At 42.9% G+C, this 23,459-nt stretch overlaps 1 protein-coding gene across 6 annotated transcripts; it reads right to left on the bottom strand.

Annotated features, from left to right (window-relative positions):
- Positions 1 to 549: 549 nt before the first annotated feature.
- LOC109867988 (disabled homolog 2-like) lies at positions 550 to 15,326 on the bottom strand. 6 transcript variants are annotated; one of them, XM_031802680.1, is made up of 15 exons: positions 15,060 to 15,281; positions 14,232 to 14,399; positions 8,099 to 8,360; positions 7,723 to 7,862; positions 7,465 to 7,563; positions 7,106 to 7,237; positions 6,938 to 7,015; positions 6,610 to 6,636; positions 6,471 to 6,521; positions 6,255 to 6,317; positions 4,748 to 5,362; positions 3,977 to 4,100; positions 3,085 to 3,753; positions 1,295 to 1,494; positions 551 to 1,203 (listed from the first exon to the last, which is right to left on the bottom strand). In XM_031802680.1, the coding sequence occupies exons 3-15, from the start codon at positions 8,232 to 8,234 to the stop codon at positions 1,132 to 1,134; spliced, it is 2,406 nt and encodes an 801-aa protein (XP_031658540.1). In that variant the 5' UTR covers positions 8,235 to 8,360; positions 14,232 to 14,399; positions 15,060 to 15,281; the 3' UTR covers positions 551 to 1,131. The 6 variants fall into 6 exon arrangements, with proteins under 6 accessions (XP_020312922.1, XP_020312924.1, XP_031658540.1 ...); XM_020457333.2 differs by lacking the exon at positions 14,232 to 14,399 and having other exon boundaries at positions 550 to 1,203; positions 15,060 to 15,320; XM_031802683.1 differs by lacking the exon at positions 4,748 to 5,362 and having other exon boundaries at positions 15,060 to 15,227.
- Between the last annotated feature and the right edge of the window lie 8,133 nt (positions 15,327 to 23,459).

Here is a 23,459-nt window from a genome sequence, read left to right as displayed (position 1 = left end):
GTCAAATTCACCCGCTTTAATTTTTCTTAATCAGGGGCACTAAACTAAAACTCAAAAAAATTACGTGACTTAACACATGAATATTTATTCAAAAGTCAAATCATTTAAATGTCAGTGATTCTGGCAACAGCAAAAAAAAAAAATACAAGTCACACAACCCATTGTATGATCAAAGTGCAAATAGTTTGGGTAATAGTAACCTAGGATTGTGTTACATTTAACCAGGTGCTTTATAGTCGGCACTCATTAAAGTATCTAGAGGCTTATTTGGATAAGGCAAGTATGTATTAGCAACCAAAATTGCATATGAATGAATTCAGCCTTTTCTCAGTTTTAGATTCTGAAGACCCAGGTTGGTAAATGTTACTTCATAGGATGAATGAAACATTGCACCCCACACAAGTACATGTCTATGAAAACTTGTTTGAGTGGCCTATACTAAGACACATGAATGTTGCCCACTTTAAGCAGCCTAAGGTGAGTAGTCTAGGGATACAGTAAAACCCCTTAACATTTCCCAGAGAATAATCATATCTAAGACACGACAAAGACCAATGAAAGAAATGTGTTTAATTAGACAGAGTATTTGTAGGACCTTCCCTTCCATCCATGTTCCTCCCTGTCGGGAATAATTTCATTAGAATACATTTCATTCAGTGGCACTGAAAAGCTACGTGAGCTGGGAACAGAAACTACCACCACCGATTGGGCAAGACATAGATTAAAGTCCTCCGGGCTCATTCATCACCTGATTTACTTAAAGGCACAGACCAACTCCTTGAATTGGCTTACGAGGAAGTTTGCACTCATCTTTTTAAAAAAAAGACAAAAAACTATTTTGCTGAAAACCTTTATTTTTCCCCTTAAGTGTATACAAATGTGGGATATTGTTTTTCCATCAGGAAAAGTTAGACATTTCTGGAGTGCATCTTTAAAGTGAAGGTGGTTTGGGGGAAGCGAAGTAACTGACATCAAAAAAGGCAGGTGAGGAGTTAGTGTGCTTTGGGGCAGGGGCTAAAAGACGCAATCATGTAGATTGTCTGGCGCTCGTTGTAGCAGCTGGTTCTGAAGATCTTATTTGGTCGTAGAGCCTTGCTGCTTATTATCTGGAACTGATGGGCAGGATGTCACTTAGGCAAAGGGGTTGCCAAAGGGGTCTCCGAAGGGATCCGAGCTGCCAGTGGTCTGGGCAACAGGAGTGTTCTGTCGGAAAAACAGTGATACAAAGCAGTACGTTATCGTCAATTGCTTGGCGTTTGATAGGATTCATTGCGATAAGAGTCCGTTTCCGTACCATTGCTAGGAGTGGTGCTCCAAAGGCATTAGGAGTTGCAGTGCCAAATGCATCATCAAATAGGCTCTGGTTGAGACCGGTTGCTGCTGTTGGAGCCAGGCCTGGGGCTAGATTTGGGGCAAAGGCATCCAGGAGCCCTGGAACGGGGGCCGCTGCAGAAGACATGGGAGCAGCTTGCCGTGGGGCCGGTTTGGGTGAGTCTAAAGACAGACAGGAAAGAAAACGGGAGAAGAAAATCAGGTGGATCAAAAATACAATACCAGTCAAAAGTTAACACAGTTCAAGGGTTTCTATTTTTTACATTTTAGGATAATAGTATAGACATCAAAACTATGAAATAACACATTTGGAATCATGTAGTAGTGTTAAATCAAACTATATTTGAAATTCTTCAAAGTAGCCACCCTTTTCCTTGATGACAGCTTTGCACACTCTTGGCATTCTCTCAACCAGCTTCATGAGGTAGTCACCTGGAATGCATTTCAATTAACAGGTGTGCCTTGTTTTTTCCTTTTTAATGCATTTGAGCCTATCAGTTGGTAGGGGTGGTAAACCAAATATGGACTTGGTATTTTACTAAATAGGGCTATATTATGGCAAGAACAGATCAAATAAGAAAAGAGAAACGACAGGCAATCATTACTTGAAGACATGAAGGTCAGTCAATCCAGAAAATGTAAGACCTTTAAAAGTTCCTTCAAGTGCAGTCGCAAAAACCATCAAGCACAGGAAAGGAAGACTCAGTTACCTCTGCTACAGAGGATAAGTTCATTATAGTTACCAGCTACAGAAATTGCAGCCCAAAATAAATGCGTCAGAGTTAAACAGCCACATTTCAATAACAGTTCAGAGGAGATTGTGTGACTGGTCGAATTGCTGCAAAGAAACTACTACTGAAGGACACCAATAAGAAGACTTGCTTGGGCCAAGAAACACGAGCAATGGACATTAGACGTGGAAATCCGTCCTTTGGTCTGATGACCAACCTCAATGTCTTTGTGAGACAGTAGGTGAACGGATGATCGCCGTATGTGTAGTTCCCATCATGAAGCATGGAGGTGTGATGGTGCTTTGCTGGTGGTTTATTTATTCAGCAGCAATACGCCATCCCATCCGTTTTGCACTTAGTGGGACCATTGGTTTTCAACAGGACAATGACCCAACACACCTCCAGGCTGTGTAAGGGCTATTTGACTAAGAAGAAGAGTGATGGAGTGCTGCATCAGATGACCTTGCCTCCACAATCAACCAACCTCAACCCAATTTAGATGGTTTGGACCACAGAGTGAAGGAAAAGCAGCCAACAAGTGCTCAGCATGTGGGAACTCCTTCAAGACTGTTGGAAAAGCATTCCGGGTGAAGCTGGTCAAGAGAATGACAAGTGTGCAACGCTGTCATCTAGGCAAAGGGTGGCTACTTTGAAGAACCTTAAATACATTTATTTAACACTTTTGGTTACTACATGATTCCATATGTATTTCATTGTTGGTCTTCAATATTATTTTACAATGTAGCAAAGTCAAAAAAAATAAACCTTGAATGAGTAGGTGTCCAAACTGTTACTGTACATCACAAACCATCCTGTAACCCAAGCCATAGACTTCACTGTGCTACCGTCCAGGAAAACGGTACCGGACCATGTTATTTTTTACACATTAAGGTCTACACCCGTTGTATTCGGCGCATGTGACAGATTTTTTATTTAACTTGATATTTGCTGGGGCTAGATGATAAATAGGTATTGGGGTAATCTCCTACAGATTTTGACATTCCAAAACAACCACCATTACCATTGGCAACCGCTGAAATCTGACTCTGAATTTCAAAGTCGTCGTGATCCGCAACCTCCTGGAGCATGCCCACTTTGCTGGAGAAGTACTGGGCAAATGCGCCATCCCCATTAGTGCTGGGGGCGGCTCCAGGAGCCTGCTCCCCCTTCCTGGCTGGGATGGCTGGAGGTTTGGCAATCTGGAAGTCCTTGAACATGTCCTTCCCACTCTTCTTCTCTTTCTCCCCTCCCAGGGGGTCCAGAGCCGTGAAGGCACTGGGTTCTATCTTGGCTGGGGCCTCCTTGATTGGGGGCCGGGGTGGTGGCCGGGGTGGTCCTTGTGGCATACCCTGTGGAGGGCCTCCCATCATGGCATAAGGGCCGGGTTGGAAGGGGTTAGCCATGGGAGGCTGGCCCCAGCCAGGTGCAACCATGGGCCCTGCAGGAGCAGGCTGTCCCCAAGCCTGGGTGACCGGCTGGGCCCCATACGGGGATGGAGCCTGCTGGCCCCAGGGGGCCGGGGGTATAGGAAGGGCACCGAAGGCAGATGGCTGGGGGAAGGTGGTCTGGGGGTTGTGGAGTGTTACCCCTCCTGGCATGGTGAACATGGAAGGTCCTGGTGCTGGGACTCCCCACGGTGATGTGGCTGTGCCATGAATGGTGACTGAAGGGTGACCCAACTGCAATGCTCCTGGAGGACAGAGGAAGACCAGGGGAGAGAAGAGGATAAGGTGACCTTTTCATTTAGGTACAATAGGTAGACTGAATAGAACTTAAAACACCATCTAGTTTGCCTCAAATGCAGCATAGCTAAAGGATGATTTGAGCCAAGGCCGATTTAAGCTAGCCAATTGTTTCTCTTCAACACAACATGGGTTCTCACTATCTGGAGCCAATGACGCCACTAGCCTTACCCAGAGCTGCTATGGGAGAGGTGGTGGTCGGACTGTTGAAGAGGTCATCAGAGGCAGATGAGCAGTCAGGCTGACTGAGAGCAGCATATGGGTCGGTCCCAAACAGGTCATTGGCAGGAGGAGACTGGTGGTCAAACCGTAAATAAGGCAACCAAATTTACTACAGGGATATTGAACAATTGACTATCCATCGAGGGCCAGTAAACAAGGGAAAACTGTAGTGAGCACTGAATTAATGGCAAGGTTTATATGGATGATAATGCGGTTGAAAAACTATCACTTATATACTGTATTCACATTAATATGAACCTTTAAACACATCCCTAATAATACTTAAAAAGACAAACACCAACACTTACCTCCACACCTCACTGAAGCATGAATGTTAAGACAAGGAACATATAAATAGATAGCAACAGGAGATAAACAGTGGTTACAGTCAAGCAGAGAGGTTGTTAATCTCCAGGGACAAGCAGGTTAGAGAAGCCATGTGAGCACCACAACATGCAGTTACATTAGAAACCCATACCAGTTGTATCCCCAGAGACAAAAACACCAACCCTAACATCCTTGTACCAAAACCATGTTGGTAAAGACAAAACAGTGCAATGCTACCTGTTGGCCTGTAGGAATAGAATATGCCAGCATGGTATCCCAGTGCTGTGAAAGGGGGTTGTTGTTAGAATACCAATTATGGTTTGGGGAGGTGGTGTGCAGACAGACTCATTCTCATACATGCAGCAACATCATAGGACCTCTATGGAGCTTCACCTTGGCACTCCTCCGACCTCGTCCAGCCTTAGTGCTCTGTGGAGGTGGGCTTATCACAACCGAACCATCCTTGCTAGGACCCACAGGGGCAGGGAGTTGTGGATCGAACACGTCATTACAAGGGAGAGGACTTTTCCCAGAAACGTCAAGAAAGGGGTTCTGTGTTGAGTGCACAGATCCCAAGCCATTCTGGACAGGAACCCTGCTCTCTTCTGTCATCACTCCCCCTAGTGGCCACTGGCCATTACTGAGAGCCAGGATCATGTTCCTATTGGACAACCCGCTCAACTGCTGACCGAAGTTGTCAGAGTCTTCAGTAAGACCAACTCCGCTCCTGATTGGCCTACCCAAGAAGTTAACAGAGCTTTCTTGGTTGTGATTGGTGGAGGGGGCTGAGATCGGAGAATGGGGGGGTGCTGATTGGGCAAGGGGGTCATTGCCAAAAGGGTCAGTGTCTGGGGTTGGAAAGAAGCCAAACGTGGAGGAGAAGGGGTTCTCTGTCTGGGGGGTGCCCCAAGGGTTAGGCGTACAGGAGGTGAAGGGATTTCCCTTTATACAGTTCTGATTGCTGTCAACCTCGGCAGACAGATCCAGCAATAGAGCATCACTAGTCTCCTGGTTATCAAGGGAGGGAACGAGAGGGAGAGAGAAAAAAAATACAAATCACTAGTCTCCTGGTTATCAAGGGAGGGAACGAGAGAGAAAAAAATACAAATCTGTTGCGCTGAAAGAGAGAAGCAACTGTTAACACAGCTAAATGAATAACAAAATGACATGACAAGAGAAGACGGTTTGATTGATAAAACAGTGATGATAGCTAAACAAACATTTAAAACAGGATTCAGAAACTCAACTGTAGGAATGTGCTTTGTCAAGGCACCCGCCTTTGTGTCGAGGGATTACAAGCATTATTCGTGTTGCCATTTAAGATAGCCAGGATTTGACCTTTGTAATCAATCAAAACTACCTCAAGTTAATAAACATACACGTATTACAGACAGACCTTTACAGAGTTGAGTTTGAGAGTCCTGTATGACATAAGATGGTTTGATTGGTTTAAGGAGTGAAGTTACGCAGTTAAGCTATGGTTTTGGGCGAAAAACTGGCATACATCCACAAGGCAGAACAAAACATCTATGGCCAAGGGTAAGACTGAGCTAGCTAGCACCCGAGAGGAACTTTACCAGAGCTTGAGTAGTCAAAGCCACCTGATTATAACATTGGGGGAAAAGATCCTTGTTTGGAATAGGAAAGAGTGCAAAAAAATATTTAAATAAAATACCAGCAAGGTAATTTGTTATCCCTTCTGTCCAAAAAGGTTTACTTCGAAGACACGCATGGCATATAACATAATTGCCAACCATTGGCCCTATCCATGTGCAAAGTCTGTGTTAAGAGCATTTCCCCCAGCTCTAGCACTTTTCACATTATGAGTATATTCCCAGAAAAATATATATATTCCCATAATGTGTGCACATCCAGTGAACACAACAGCAGGCCAACTTACTGTAGGAGAGTGGATGTCTGGGGGGGTGGACATGTCGCCAAACAAATCCAGCTGTTGCACCTCCTAAACAAAAACATATCCATTTTAAGCATCTTAAATATACTGGATGTACCATAAAATGAGACTCAACAGCACATCTACTAGTAGACACTTGTGCCTGGAGAATCCTCGTTGCACTCTTTTACATGCATGATTCCAATATCTTAAAAGACTTACTTTGGCAGCGCCAGCCTGGCCATCGATACTGAGCAAGGCATCACCACCATTCTGCAAATGAAAACACAGCAGTAGGAGGTAAAGGATGCAGTACATTGCAGATGAAGCTTATAGTTAGCCAACATACACAAGCACTTACCTCAGCTACCGCATTATTACTCCCACCCTGAAAAGATAGTGCAAGAAGAGAAACATGGTGAATATTCCCATTGGAGGAATGTCAAATGTTCTCCATTTACTTATTGGAAGCGATTTGTGTGCGATGAGTCATCTCATCGGTATTGCAATGAAAGCTCGTGGTGCAGGACTAATGAAGCACTAGGGGGCAGTGTTGACTACAAACATCAGTCACATGACCAAAAATGTTTGGAAACAGGGCTGTACTACCAGAACAGAGAAAAACATTTAACAGAAAAGTACAATTTGTACAGCATGCCCTAATGAACAACCCCATCATAGTTATTTACCTTCTGTGAAGCCTCAGACTTCTTCACATTGAAGATGACCTGGAATAGATCCTTTAGGTCAATGACCAGGGGCTCTGCCTATATGGAGAGGAGATGAATGGAAAAACAGTCAGACAATCAACTACTTGCAACAATCGAACAATCTACGTGTGTCCCCATGCGTCTTACCTGCTGGCCAGTCTTTATGGCGAAGAACTGGTGCTGTCCCTCGGCCCCACACACGTAGCCGAAGGCCCTGTTATCCGTTACGTCTCTGGCGATGAATGAGATCTTATTCACTATGTGCTCGTGTTCTATCACCTGAGAGGGAGAGGAGATTGACTGTTTTAAAATCAGTTGTCTTCAATAACTTAATAAACACTTGCATTTAGGCCAACATGGAACCTACTCGACTGAGATCATGTCCTGTGTTTACCTTGTGAAAATGTCTCTACAATTCTGTTATAGGAATTGTAGTTGTAAGACATGATTTAGATAGAGGGATGAAGAGGGATGAACTGTGGATTAGAAAGTCAAACAGTTCTCACCCCCGTTTTCTCATCAATGAGCTTGATGCCTGACATGGATATGTTGACCCAGATCCTTTGCTTGTGTTTGCCCTGGGACCGAGAAGCTATTGCCATGCCCTGCGAAGACAACACAATGACATACTAACACACACAGACAGCTCACCACCATATGCACACCCAGAGAGAAATTACCATAGAAAACAGATTAACAAAAGTCATATTCAATTTGCTCTTCACTAACGTGTACTGTAGCATCTGCATCCTAATATCTAGTACCTTAAGTTTCATCATGGAGTCCTGGCTCATCTTGTCCCCTCGGGCCTCTGGAACATAGTCGATGCCGATCAGCTTGGCCTTGTACCGCACACCATCACCCTGGAACCTTGACAGCAGGTACTCATCAGTCTTCTCTGGAGCTGGGCAAAGGGAAGGAGAGAAAAGTGAATCATTGGATCGATTGTCACTTTGTCTGGTTGAGAATGCCATTTATAATTCATGACGTAGCCTCAACCATCACGCCACAAGACGCATGGAAAGCAAGATGTAAAACTTGACCAAAGGTCAAGTCTGACGACTCAGAAAAAGTATGTTCTGCCCATAACACCAAATCCCTTACGTGGGGTAAGAGGGAGAGGCCCCTTGCATATAGTACCTTTTTTCTTCTCTTTCTTAAAGGGGGTCTTGGCTGGTGCTGTGGAGGGTGTGGTGGGAGGGCTGGTTGTGGAGGCGGGGGTGCTGGAGGGGGCAGCCGGGACCACGGATGCCGCGCTCTCCATTTCAGTAGACATGGTGGGGTAGGGGCTAGCCTTACTGGAGTCAGGACAGGTAAACCAAATCAGACGGCAGCTCCTTGTTCAGGCCAGGGGGTCGACTCAGCAAAGAGACTCAGTACTAGCACATGCTCCGTTATGTGCCTGTAGGAGGGAGGGGGGAGAGCAAGAAATAATGCAACTACACTCAGATGTTAAAGCAACTGTCCAGTGAAAATGTCACTAAAGTTATTCTGTTAACTCGTACCCAAACAATGTTGTTGACTCGTATGGTCAAAGCATAAAATTAAATGTCTAATCGCATTAATACTGTTAAAGGCATATGGCCACAGCATTCCGACACAGAGCTGCTTTAACATAGAGCGCCAATATTCACATAGAACTGAGATCTGCCACTCATTGAAAGCAGTGGTAGCTCTGTTCTATGTGCGCTATTTCTATGCTTCCCATTCTAAAGTTTAGTTTTGAAGTCCTTTACACCAGCTTCAAAATACTAGATTTTCAGTTATGGCAAATATATTTCAGTGGTTTAGATGGTACAATGATCCTCTACAAAAATACTTGCTTGTTTTGTCCCAAACTGAAAAAAAGGCAAACTAGAATTTGAGCAACTGGGAAATGGCAGGGCATCTTAATTATTTTTTTTATTCAGAAAGGAAAGTAATCACTCATATTACTACTTATAGGTCATTTCATAGAAATCAGGAAACACTGGACAATTACTTTAAGCTTGTGAAAAATGTATATAATGTAGGAAATTAAATTTCACATAACATAAACTTGTTCACAAAAACATTTGTGATAAAAGAATGATAGCTGTAATGTCTTTGTTCTCCAAACATTTTAAAGATTAACAGCTTCTGCTGGCTTCCGCTACCTGAAATTGTCCCCTAAAAAGGTTTTGTGAGCATCGTAAAAAGTAATATCCCTATAACGATCCACAATGAGGAGCCATGACCCAGTACCTCGTTCTTACTAACCACCCATCATATTGAAGCCTTGCTGTAACCCATTGATAGCCATGCATGTAGGGATGGGAGGTGATTCAACTCTGTGGGGTCTTTAATTAAGACAATGTGTGTGAGAAAGGAACACCTGGAGGGCATCAGAAACAGCAACTAGCCAGGGACACACACACTTCCTCTTTCGAACAGTGCGTCCTGTCAGTCATGTGATTCACATAGGGCAGAGGCCCTGTCCAGTCCAACTCTAGGCTGTCATAAAGATCTTAAATTAAAGCTGTTCCATGTAACCTACAGTGGCTTGAGAAAGTACTCAAGCCACTTGGGGGGGGGGGGGGGGGGGGGTGTATAATTTGATTTACACAACATGCCTATCACTTTGAAGCAAAATGTATTTGATGAAAAACAAGAAATAAGACAATACATAACTACTCACCCCCCCAAAAGCAACACTTTGTAGTGCCACCTTTCTCAGCTGCAAGTATCTTGGGGTGTCTAAGCTTGGCACATCTAGCTACTGGGATTTTTGCCCATTCAAGGCAAAACTGCTCCAGCTCCTTCAAGTTGGATGGCTTACGCTGGTGTAGAGCAAGCTTTAAGTCATTCCACAGATTCTCAATTGGATTGAGGTCTGGGATTTGACTAGGCCATTCCAAGGCATTTAAATATGTCCCCTTAAACCACTCGTTGTGGTTTAAGAGTCATTGTCCTGCTGGAAGGTGAACCTCCATCCCAGTCTCAAATCTCTGGAAGACTGAAACAGGTTTCCCTCAAGACATTTCCTGTATTTAGCGCCATCCATCATTCCTTCAATTCTAACAAGCTTCCTAGTCCATGCCGATTAAAAATATCCCCAAAGCATGATGCTGCCACTACGCGTCACTGTGGGGATGGAATTCCCGGGGTGATGAGGTGTTGGGTTTGCACCAGAGTTTTCCTTGATGGCCAAAAAGCGCAATTTTAGTCTCATCTGACCAGAGTACCTTCTTCCCTATGTTTAAAAAGTCTCCCACATGCCTTTTGGCAAACAAACGTGTTTGCTTATTTTGTCCTTTAAGCGATGGCTTTTTTTCTGGCCACTCATCCATAAAACCCAGCTCTGTGGAGTGTATGGCTTAAAGTGGTCCTATGGACAGATACGCCAATTTCCACTGTGGAGCTTTGCGGCTCCTTCAGGGTTCTGATTGGCTTCTGATTAATGCCCTCCTTGCCTGGTCCATGAGTTTTGGTGGGCGGCACAATCTTGGCAGGTTTGTTGTGGTGCCATATTTTTTAATAATGGATTTAAAATGATGCGCCAATGGGATGTTCAAACTTTGATATTTTTTAATAACCCAACCCTGCTTTGTACTTCAACTTTGTCCCTGACCTGACGCACCACTTTTACATGTATTTTTTTTAAACTTGTTTTGTAAAGTTTCACTTCAACAACTTGGACTATTTTGTGTCCAGTACATGAAACCCAAATAAAAATCCATTGCAAGTACAGGTTGTAAAGCAACAAACAAAGAATAGGAAAAACACCAAGGGGGATGAACACTTTTGCAAGGCTAGTCAGGAAACTATGCTTGAGTATAATCCATTGTGATTAACATTGCTCCTCTTTCAGTGTAGTAAAGACAGTAAGAGGCAGAGTGAGCCATGGAATACCAAGATATTATGTTAAAGGAACACTCAGCCGTTCTGGTTTTAGAGAACGTAGTGACAGCTTCTTAGGAAGTCACACTCAGCTTGGGTCACCCTATCTGAGGCTAAAAGACAGCTGGATACCACCACACTGTCCATCTGTGTGCAACTTGGTCCTCTGGTTATGGTAGGAGACAACATTTGCTATTAACAACTATAGCCACAGGTCATTATTACTAACTCTATCACAGCTGTAACTCGGCCCTTCATGACAAAGACAGAAACCGAGCACAGACAGAGTAGCCTACAGTAAAATATAAAGTCAGTGGCCGACCAGTACTGTAAACTGCAAGAGGAGACTTGACTGCCAACACCAAGCTCTGGAACCATCAACACTCACAGCTGGATTAGGGAACAAAATGGCTTCTTTCTGAGAGAGAACGAGAAACACTACAACAGCACATTATAAAAACCACCATAGGTTGATTTCAGCAGCTAAAACGCTAAGCATTTATTTTCCATATGACACATACCTTCAGGGGCACTTGCAGATGCTGCGTAGATTGCCGCACTACTGGAAATTAGCCTTGACTGACGATGGCAGAGGAGAGCAAAGGTTGGGAGTGAACAAAGGTTGAGCTATTAAATGAAGTTAATCTTACGCTACCTGGTTGGTGTTTAAAACTGGCCATACGCTCCAGTAATCTCATAACACACAGGACAACATGACAGTAGAGCGTGCAATCCACCCTCAGCAGCTGTAGTCCAAAACCTTAAAAAAGGTGAAGACTACAGTGCAAAGGATTGACAATGTATAGTAATGTCCAAGAATGTGACTGAGGCAGGATCGAGAACATAGGCCTGCTAAACTCCATTTCTATAAAATATAGAGTAACTTAGGAATAATGAGACATACAAGGTCAAGAACCAATGTTGCCTCAGTTTTTCAGCACTGAGCAAATTTCAGGTCTGTGAAGTATAAACTTCCAGCTATAACTTTTGCCAATTAGGCTACTTCATCACAATGTAGGCCTACCAGTGGCCTATTAGCAAAAACAATGGAGAAAATGCATCCCATAACATTTTTACATGGAAATAGCTGTTCTATCATTCAGCCTCCAGTAGAAGCCAATGTGGTGTTAAAGCCTGTCTCAAAATACAACACTGCCCCTTTAAGACAAAAAATAAATGCTCTTTACTAGACTTGCTTTTCAAAGATGCCTAGAAATGTACACGTTTTGTGCTCTTGTAGGAAGCAATCGCTCCCCTATTGCTGACTACAAATTATCTAAAACTTGATGAATAACTCCAACTAACAAAGGATATGAACTAAATGAGCACACGTGGCTACATGCCAGTCACGCTTGGATCTCCAAACAAGCATCATTGGAATTTAAAACTAATTGTCTGTAAGTCACTCTGGATAAGAGCGTCTGCTAAATGACTCAAATGTAAATGTTACGCCGCACAGGTCTGTGTAGAGTACGGGCTGAGTTGTGCGTGTCAGTGCAATAGTATCCTACTCCGATGTGTTCGGCATACAACAAATTATTTGGGAATGTTGCAATGAAAGTGGCTATTGATTTGATCACAATTGCCACAGCGAAGGGAAACGTTGATCACTTTCTAGAGTTTCCCCTGTTGACGCTAGAAAGTTAAGTGAAGTTCAATCTTGTGTGCTTTTCTCCGTGGGCTGATATTTCTTCTGCGCGGCAGTCTCGGGCTACTGCTCGCCGCTTACTAGCGGAGCTTAGAGAACATTTCCAAGAACCTCATGTATGACACTGCTCCAGCTGAATTCCCGCCACTCTACATAGAGGCCTCTTGTAGTCCTCTCAGGGTCAGTCTGGGGGGGGGGGGGGGGGAATACTCAAAAACAAACAGTCCATTTCCTGAAAACAAGTACAGAGCTGACAGTCCACAAGCTCTTGTTGAAACCAGTGCACAGTGACTGCTGAAGAGTAGTTAATGTTAACTTGACTCGTCAGGTAAATTCCCCTCTGATGACTTGTAAACACGTTAACATTTAAACTACAGTGGGAGACTGGAAGCTGTTTAAACGATAGGCAAAGCAGCCCCTTTTTCACACTACTGTGGCAACCTGAACATTTATTTTCACATAGTCCTGAACAGGACAGTTCCAGCCACTACAGGGGATGCATAACCAGCCCAGTCCACATTTCTTTGGTGAAAAGCCTTAGATGAAATGATTATATAATGACTGTCCTCAGTCCCAGTTGTCCTCAAGCGATTGGACTAGTCCATATTCTATTAAGATAAGAAATAAGCTCTTGGGGACATTTAGTGCATCAGGCCTGTATGTCAATATCACCTTTAACCATCTAAATCAGTGATATTATAATAATAACACTTACAAACTGCCATTGGAGAAGTATGCAGCTCTTCTAAACCAAACTAACTTCAGCATGTAAAAGTCAGATGACATGCTTTGCAGAGCTACAGTGGCAAATGTTGATCTAACATCTTCTTGCAGAACAAGTTTATAATTGCACGCACACTTAAAACCACAGCCAAATCTCACTCTGCCAGCAATCATGTGCATTATATGGCTTGCATCACAAGAGCAACAGCACTAAGACAATAAAACGTTCATGCATTGGTTTCTGCTATGAGAGCAGATTTTTCTTTGTCGACCTTGAACACAAAGTGCATTCAAGGTCTACAGAAATGACTAGAACAGTTTTCCAGTCATCATATGATAGCTGGAGACAGGGTTTGATTGCATCCCCCACTTTAAGACACACGTAATCTTTGGGGCTATCGGTCACCGAGTAAATGTTCTCACACTTTACATGTGTGTTTACCGGGCCTCTATCACAGAGGAAACAATTATGTTCCTAATAGCCGATAAGTTATCAGATAACAAGCATAGGGGGTTTCCTTTCCAAACCAAATGACTGACTAGATAACCAATCAGATAGCACCACGTGACTGATTGGATCACAACACACCACAGTGTTTGTGTGTCAAGTCAAAATCCCAAGTAAATGGGCAAGAGGGTTATTGGGATACTGTCAGCCAGGGTTGACAGGCTGAACTACCTTTCGGGTGGTGGTTACATTAGGCACATGATGTTAGCTGCTCAGTAACTACCATGGACTGACAGTCCCAGTGACTTTGCCCTAATAAGTGGCCGTGTCAGCAACTTCAGAAAAAAACTCATTAAATCAACTTCAATGTCAGCATGACTAACTAACCTGACAGTAACTGCAGGAAGAGACTGCCCCTAATCTAAGGACAGACAAAAACCATTGGCATCTCCTGAGCAAATACTCAATGCCACAGCTTTAAAAAGGTGAGAGAAGGACTAGCCAGCAGCATGGCTATTTGTAATTAGGCATTTTAAACCAGCCAGGGGACCAACTTTCCAAACACTGGATGGTTACGCTACATCAAGAACACCTACCATCTTTTGGATTCTTCAGGCATCTTCACCTAGTTAGGCTGAAGCCATACACATTTTTTTTTTTTAAGAAAAGACTTCAACAGAATGGCTGCAAAAATGGAGAGATGTCCCAATCCTGGGCGTTGTGTTGCTTCATTAGAAGGAAAAGTGCAGTTCTATTCAGCACATCTGGAGGAGATCAGGGCATGAATCAGACACTCAATAGGATGGTGAAATACCACAACTGCAGCCTAGACCCACTGTGGATACAGACAGTGGCCGAGGCTACAAAGACTACATTCCGACACCGCCAAGCAACTGTCTACTAGGGATACTAACAAATGCTGTTAGTATATGACTAATGAGCTATGGCATTTCATATACACGCAAATATCCAGTTATGAAAAGGATAAATATGGTTGCGCAATGCAAAGAGACCATGATAACCCATTTTGGTAGGCCCATGAAGACGGCCTTGTTAAACAGAAACATTTTAGGTCCCAAAAACATGATTTTAAGGTAGTTTAAATATAATATTCAACAAGTTGTCCCGGAAAAAAAAAAGAGATCTGTTACTCAGCCGAAGTATGTTTTCAGAAAGCTAAAATAGCGACCTCCCACAATTACCTAGCACTAAACCATTACCTTAGCGACGTGTGCATAGCGCGCACAGCTGGATCTAATGGAAAAATCATGGGGGCTTCTTGGATTTGTTTGATCCAGCATGTAAAATATAATTCCAAATGTATGAATTTCCATTTTAAAGTGAAGCATTCCGTGACAGCGAAACACAAATAGCCTTCCCTGCCTGTGAATTAGTGGATGCGAAAGAATGTGGATGTCACGTACCGTTAACAAGCGCTCCAGACAGAATTCCTCATATTCGAGGTTTCTCTTCCAGTGTTCTGAATGTTATTCAAAAGCTATCTAGACCGGTCGAAACGTCTCCTATCCTCTATGAAGGTTGAATCAAACACCGCTTTTTCAGAGATGTGTTTGAATCAGATGTTTTCCGCTAAGAAGTGCCCCAGAACGCGCCGCTATGTGGTGAATTGGTGACTCCCCTACCGCGTACAGGGCTCCTTCTACCTCCCAATTTAACCCCTAGCACGCCAGAACGTCAGGAGGCACGTTGCGCCTGTATAGGCCGCACAACTACACCAATCAATGATGAGACCAATAGGATGATTGCCATGTAAACAGTATTGAGAGAATGCTAATGCGAAGTTAGATGTCATATTTAGAGGTGTTATCTTTATCAGCATCATTAGTTGATAGTAAGTTAATACAACCACATAAAATATGTATCCAAGCCCAACTGAAATCTTATCAGAAACATATTGGGTAGTTCTCACAGCTTTCTATGTCCTTACAACCGGTCAAACTGATGTCATTTGTACATTTTGCAATGAAAATCTTTCCCGTTTTTTTTGTTGTTTATTAGGCTATTGCGTTTTCTCCCCGGTCCCCAAATGTCTTTGCTCCGCGAAAGAAGCAGAGACGACAGAACAAACTTGACCTATTTGAACTCCACTGAAGCAAGGGTTTGTTTAGTATTCTAGGGAAACATTTAATGACAGAAGAGAAGCTGCATGTATCTAATTATAGACGAGTTGATTAACAAATAGCCTACGAAAATGTTGGAAATTATAAGCAGAAACACATCTAAACCAGTTTTTTTTTAAATATCCTGCACCCCCTGTCAAAAAAATCCTTCTGCTATCTCTGACTGTAGCCTACAGCACATTTTCAATTTTAGTTGCATGCATCACTATGCTTTTACAACTCACATCAAACATACTTTCAACCTGCTTTTGCCTTCCGCTTTATAAAAATCTGTGGGCCATGTTACTTAGCTATGGGATCTATGTAGCCTAAGCCTATAGGAACATGATCCGATATTTCCTGATGTTCTTTGCAGATTAAAAAATAAATATTTTGCCCACTGCACTACCCCAGGTTTGTTTGACCCAGATTTAGTAGGTTTATAGTAGGCTAAAGACAAACATTGTAAATGCAATTTACAGTAAGATAACGTATTTCAGTAAGACATGCTGCTTAGAGTAAAATTTGTCAAAACCTCCATCAGACGAAAAAGAAGAGGACGACAAAACTATTTCCTTTTCAACCTTACACCTATTGTTCACAATGGGTATGATGACAGTAGAATGTGTTAGTGGATGTGTCCATGCTTGCATACTTTCATGCATTTGTGCTTCCACATGTGTGTTTACGTGCATGTGTGTGCGCCAGTGGTCAGCTGTTTGTTAACCCACACCCGACAGCAACTGCTAATAACCCATCTGCAACGCCCAACTATGTGTGATGTTTGAGGCCATCCAATCCTAACCCAATAATATAGAAAACGTGCTATAGGCTAAATCCAAATCAAATCAAATTATATTTGTTAAATACCCCGAATACAACCTTAACGTGAAATGCAAGCCCTTAACCAAAAGTGCCGTTAAGAAAAATAAGAGTTAAGAAAACATTTATAAAAAAAAGAAAGAAAAGAGCAACAATAAAATAACAATAAGGAGGCTATATACTAGTCAATGTGCGGTACAGATTAATCAGGTAATTGGAGTATTATGTACATGTAGGTAGGGGTAAAGTGTCTATATTATAGATATATTATACTATAGATAATAAACAGGAGTAGCAGCAGTGTAAGAAAAAGGGGGGGTTTAATGCAAATAGTCTGGTTAGCCATTTGATTAGCTGTTCAGCAGTCATGGCTTGGGTTGGGTGTAAAAGAAGCCTTTTGGACCTAGACTTGGCGCTCTGGTGTCACTGGTGCCACTTGCTGTGTGGTAGCGGAGAGAACAGTCTATGACTAGGGTGGCTGGATTCTTTGGAAATTATTAGGGCCTTACTCTGACACCGCCTGGTATAGAGGCCTGGTATAGTGGCAGGAAGCTTGTCCCCCGTGATGTACTGGGCAGTACGCATCAACCTCTGTAGCCCTTGCGGTTGGAGGCCGAGCAGTTGCCGTACCAGGTGGTGATGCAACAGGTCAGGATGCTTTCGATGGTGCAGCTGTAGAACCTTTTGAGGATCTAAGGGCCCATGCCAAATCTTTTCAGTCTCCTGAGGGGCAATAGGCATTGTCGTGCCCTCTTCACTACTGTGTTGGTGTGCTTGGACCATGTTAGTTTGTTGGTGATGTGGACACCAAGGAACTTGAAGCTCTCAACCTGCTCCACTGCAACCCTGTTTATGAGAATGGGGGCGTGCTCCGCTCTCCTTTTCCTGTAGTCCACAATCACCTTCTTTGTCTTTATCACGTTGAGGGAGTGGTTGTTGTCCTGACACCACACGGTCAGGTCTCTGACCTTCTCCCTGTATGCTGTTTCATCGTTGTCGGTGATCAGGCCTACCACTGTTGTGTCATCTGTGAGCTTAATGATGCTGTTGGAGTCGTGATTGGCCTCACAGTCACGGGTGAACAGGAAGAAAAGGAGGGGACTAAGCACGCTCCCCTGAGGGGCCCTCATGTTGAGGATCAGCATATCAGATGTGTTGTTGCCTACTCTTACCACCTAGAGCAGCCCGTCAAGAAGTCCAGAGGGAGGTGTTTAGTCCCAGGGTCCTTAGCTTATTGATAAGATTTGAGGGCACTATGGTTTTGAACGCTGAGCTGTAGTCAATGAACAGCTTTCTCACGTAGGTGTCTGTTTAATCCAGATGGGAAAGGGCAGTGTGGATTGCAGTAGAGATTGCATCATCTGTGGATCTGTTGGGGCGGTATGCAAATTGGAGTGGGTCTAGGGTTTCTGGGATAATGGTGTTGATGTGAGCCATGACCAGCATTTCAAAGCACTTCATGGCTACAGATGTGAGTGCTACAGGTCGGTAGTCATTTAGACAGGTTACCTTGGTGTTCTTGGGCACAGGGCCTATGGTGGTCTCCTTGAAACATGTAGGTATTACAGACTCGGCCAGGGGCAGATTGAAAATGTAAGTGCAGACACTTGCCAGTTGGTCAGAGCTTTCTTGGAGTTCACGTCCTGGTAATCCATCTGGCCCTGCGGATTTGTGAATGTTGACAAGTACTTATTAGGGCTGTAATTCCGTTAACGGGATCGATATGACAACAGCCAGTGAAAGTGCAGGGCGCCAAATTCAAAGCAACAAAAATCTCATAATTACAATTCCTCAAGCATACAAGTATTTTACACCATTTTAATGATAAAATTGTTGTTAATCCAGACACAGTGTCTGATTTGAAAAAGGCTTTACAGCGAAAGCACCACAAACGATTATATCAGGTCACCACCAAGCCACAGAAAAACACAGCCATTTTCCCAGCCAAAGATAGGAGTCACAAAAAGCACAAATGGAGATAAAATTCATCTCTAACCTTTGATGATCTTCATCAGATGACACTCATAGGACTTCATGTTACACAATACATGTATGTTATGTTTGATAAAGTTTATATTTATATAAAAAAATCTGAGTTTACATTGGCGCGTTATGTTCAGTAGTTCCAAAAACATCCAGTGATTTTGCATAGCCACATATATTTACAGAAATACTCATTATAGGTGTTGGTGAAAATACAAGTGTTACACATGGAATTATAGATATACTTCTCCTTAATGCAACCGCTGTGTCATATTTAAAAAAAGCTTTAGGGAAAATAATCTGGGAACGGCGCTCAGAAAACATTTATATATATCTGCCATTTTGGATTCAACAGAAGTTAGAAATAACATTATAAATATTCACTTACCTTTGATGATCCTCATCAGAATGCACTCCCAGGAATCATAGTCCCACAATAAATGTTTGATTTGTTTGATAATGTCCATCATTTATGTCCAAATAGCTACTTTTGTTAGCGCGTTTGGTAAACAAATCAAAACTCACAAAGCGCGTTCACTAGTTGCAGATGAAATGTCAAAACGTTACGTTACAGTCCTTTAGAAACATGTCAAACGATGTATGGAATCAATCTTTAGGATGTTTTTAACATAAATCATCAATCAAGTTCCAACCGGAGAATTCCTTTGTCTTCAGAAAAGCCCTCTCATGTGAAATGCGCATGACCAGCCTGTGGCACTCTGCCAGACACCTGACTCATTCCCCTCTCATTCGGCTCCACTTCACAGTAGAAGCCTCAAACAAGTTTCTAAAGACGGTTGACATCTAGTGGAAGCCTTAGGAACTTGACCAATATCCCACTGTGTATTCGATAGGGGCTGAGTTGAAAATTGACCAACCTCAGATTTCTCACTTCCTGTTTGGATTTTTCTCGGGTTTTTGCCTGCCATATGAGTTCTGTTATACTCACAGACATAATTCAAACAGTTTTAGAAGCGTCAGAGTGTTTTCTATCCAATACTAATAATAATATGCATGTATTAGTAATTGGGACTGAGGAGCAGGCAGTTTACTCTGGGAACTTCTGGGCACCTTTTCATCCAAGCTACTCAATACTGCCCCTGCAGCCATAAGAAGTTAAAGGTCTTGCTCACATTGGCTACGGTGAGTGTGTTCACACAGTCGTTAGGAAACAGCTGGTGCTCTCATGCATGCTTCAGTGTTGCTTGCCTCGAAGTACGCATAGAAGTCATTTAGCTCGTCTGGTAGGCTTGTGTCACTTGGCAGCTCGCGGCTTGCTTCCCTTTGTAGTAGGTAATAGTTTGCAAGCCCTGCCACATCTGACAAGCGTCGGAGCCGGTGTAGTATGATTCAATCTTAGTCCTGTATTGATGCTTTGCAAGTTTGATGGTTCGTAGGAGGGCATAGCTGGATTTCTTATAAGCGTCTGGGTTTGAGTCCCAGTCCTTGAAAGCGGAAGTTGTACTCTTTAGGTCAGTGCGGATGTTGCCTGTAATTTACGGCTTCTGGTGTGGGTATGTACGTACGGTTACTATCATCGATGCACTTATTGATGAAGCCGGTAACTGATGTGGTGTACTCCTCAATGCCATCGGATGAATCCCGGAACATATTCCAGTCTGTACTAGCATAACAGTCCTGTGTCTTAGCATCCGCATCATCTGACCTCTTCCATATTGAGCGAGTCACTGGTGTTTCCTGCTTAAGTTTTTGCGTGTAAGCAGGAATCAGGAGGATAGAATATGGTCAGATTTGCCAAATGGAGGGTGAGGGAGAGCTTGGTATGTGTCTCTGTGTGTGGAGTAAAGCTGGTCTAGAGTTTTTCCCCTCTGGTTGAACATGTTACATGCTGGTAGAAATGAGGTCAAACGGATTTAAGTTTCCCTGCATTAAAGTCCCCGGGCCACTAGGAGTGCCGCCTCTGGATGATACTTTTCTTGTTTGCTTATGGCCTTATACAGCTCGTTGAGTGCAGTCTTAGTGCCAGCATCGGTTTGTGGTGCTTAATAGGAAGCTATTTAAAATATAAATGAAAACTCTTGGTCAATAGTGTGGTCTACAGCTTATCATGAGATACTCTAACTCAGGCGAGAAAAACCTTGAGAGTTCCTTTATATTAGATTTCGCACACAAGCTGTTATTGACAAATAGACACAGACTGCCACCCCTTGTCTTACCAGAGGCAGCTGTTCTGTCTTGCCAACATAAAACCCAGCCAACTGTATATTATCCATGTCGTCGTTCAGCCACGACTCAGTGAAACATAAGATATTACAGTTTTTAATGTCCCGTTGGTAGGATTGTCTTGAACAGAGGTCATCCAGTCTATTCTCCAATGATTGTACATTGGCCAATAAGGCGGATGGTAGAGGCGAGTTACCCACTCGGCGACAAATTCTCACAGGGCACCCTGACCTGCGTCCCCTGCATCAGCGTCTTTTTTTCCTGCAAATGATGGGGATTTGGACTCAGGTATCTGCAGTAAATCCTTCGCATCCGACTCGTTAAAGAAAAAATCTTTGCCCAGTTTGAGGTCAGTAATCGCTGTTCTGATATCCAGAAGCTCTTTTCAGTCACAAGAGACGGTGGCAGAAACATTATGTTCAAAATAATTTACAAACAACAAAATTAGTTAGGAGCCCGTTAAACGGCAGCCATCTCCTCCGGCTCCATTTTGGCTCCCTAAAAACTTGAGACATCTGTGGCATTGACACTAAAATTGCACATTTTAGAGTGGCCCTTTATTGTCCCCAGCACAAGGTGCATTTCTGTAATGATCATCCTGTTTAATCAGCTTTTTGATATGCCAATCCTGTCAGAGGGATGGATTATCTTGGCAAAGGAGAAATGCTCACTAACAGGGAGAGTAATATGCTTTTTGTGCTAATGGAACATTTCTGTGGAAAAAGAATTCAACCCTTTACATGTTGCTTTTATAATTTTGTTCTGTGTGGTTCTCTTTCATCTCTGCTTCTTTCTTGGAGACGGATGAGTACCAGGGATAAAATGCAATAACTCAACCCTTTACATGTTGCTTTTATAATTTTGTTCTGTGTGGTTCTCTTTCATCTCTGCTTCTTTCTTGGAGACGGATGAGTACCAGGGATAAAATGCAATAACTCAACCATTTACATGTTGCTTTTATAATTTTGTTCTGTGTGGTTCTCTTTCATCTCTGCTTCTTTCTTGGAGACGGATGAGTACCAGGGATAAAATGACTCCAAAGAAACGTGATTTTCTAAATGTCATCAGTTTGATAATTTGTTTGTAAATAGAAAGCTGTGAAAACGACCCAACGTGATTCTGATAAGATTTCTGTTGGGCTTGGATGCATATTTTATGTGTTTGAAATATCCTACTTTCAGCATTTATGATACTAATTAAGATAGTACCTCTAGGCTACAGATGGTATCTAACTGTGTATTAGCATTGCCATGTGTGCTCCCTCTCTGGCCTCTAGGTCACCAGGCTGCTCGTTATGGCGCATACCTGTCACCATCGTTATGCACACCTGCTCGTCATCAGACTCACCTGGACTCCATCACCTCCCTGATTATCTTCCCAATATATGTCACTTCCTTTGGTTCCTTCCCCAGGCGTCCTTGTTTCTGTTCCAGTGTACTGTCTGTGCGTTGTTTGTGTTTCTTGTTTTGTATTTAGTTGCGTTTACTTATTATAACAGTCACTCCCTGAACTTGCTTCCCGACTCTCAGCACACTCGTTACAAGCATTATTTCAAGATGCTGAAGAAAATAGACCATGTTTCTCCACTCCTGTTCCTAAATAGTTGCTAATTTGCTAAACTGCTAAAGTTGTCCATGATGAGATTTGAACTCGTTCCCAGTTAGGCCCTACATTTTAGGCTTACCTGCTGATGCTAGATAGCCTCAAATAATGAAAGACAAAACTCAATGTAGCCTATAGGTATAAATTCCACAATAATTATATAATTGTGATTGGCTACATTTATGGATTTTTAAGGTATTATTTCTTTATTCAACCCGCCACTAGTGATCCGCTGGTTGACTCATAACCCGCGGCCTCTGCGGATATATAACCTCCGTGATTGCGGGTTATGAGTCAACTTGTGATGCGCATGTCCAGATTAGCCTCAGGGGACAGAGCTGTGCAGAGCAGGGGAGACAATAAGACAGAGAAAAGCTTTCCTTCCTGGCTAGGTTTCCTGTGTAGTTCTGCTGACAGAGGGTGTTATTTAGGAGGAGAAAGGGAGAAGAGCCTCTCTGAACCAGATCATTGACAAGCCAAGGAAGAACTTATTTTCCTTTTTTCCTGTCACCTCTGGAATGCATAGCCAGTTGTTGCATCCCAAATGGCACCCTATTCCCTATAGTGCACTACTTTGGGCCAGAATCCTATTGGCCCGGGTCAAGATTTGTGCACTATAAAGAGAATAGGGTGCCATTTTGGACGCACCCAATCAGGCTCAGTGAAGTGGATCAGCCCGTTTCTGCTATGTTAACCCATCACATATGATACAGGGGTACTGCATTAAATTATGTGCAGCTTATAAAGGCTTCGTAAACACTACATAAATGTGTCACAAATCATAAAGGGTTCATAAATGTAGCATAACTGTGTTTATAAAGTGTGGCATAAGAACCACTTATTAAAGGCTTTATAAATCATATTGAATGGAGGGTTCATAAAGCATTTATAACCTTGTCCTGAATCTTGGTAGAGCATTGCAATGCCAGGATAGTGGGTTCGATTCCCGGGACCACCCATACGCAAACATTTATGCACACATGACTTTAAGTTGCTTTGGATAAGTATATGCAAAATTGTGTATATGATATTACTCTAAAACATTTCTAGGATGGCCTGACCTCTGTCCCTGTTGGTTGCATAGCCAATATTGGACCTGAACTCAACAAAAGA

Source organism: Oncorhynchus kisutch, linkage group LG23 (genome assembly GCF_002021735.2).
Source record: "Oncorhynchus kisutch isolate 150728-3 linkage group LG23, Okis_V2, whole genome shotgun sequence".
NCBI classification, from domain to species: Eukaryota; Metazoa; Chordata; class Actinopteri; order Salmoniformes; family Salmonidae; genus Oncorhynchus; species Oncorhynchus kisutch.
The sequence above is the reverse complement of the archived record's forward strand: the minus strand, read 5'-3'. Positions and strand labels throughout refer to the sequence as shown.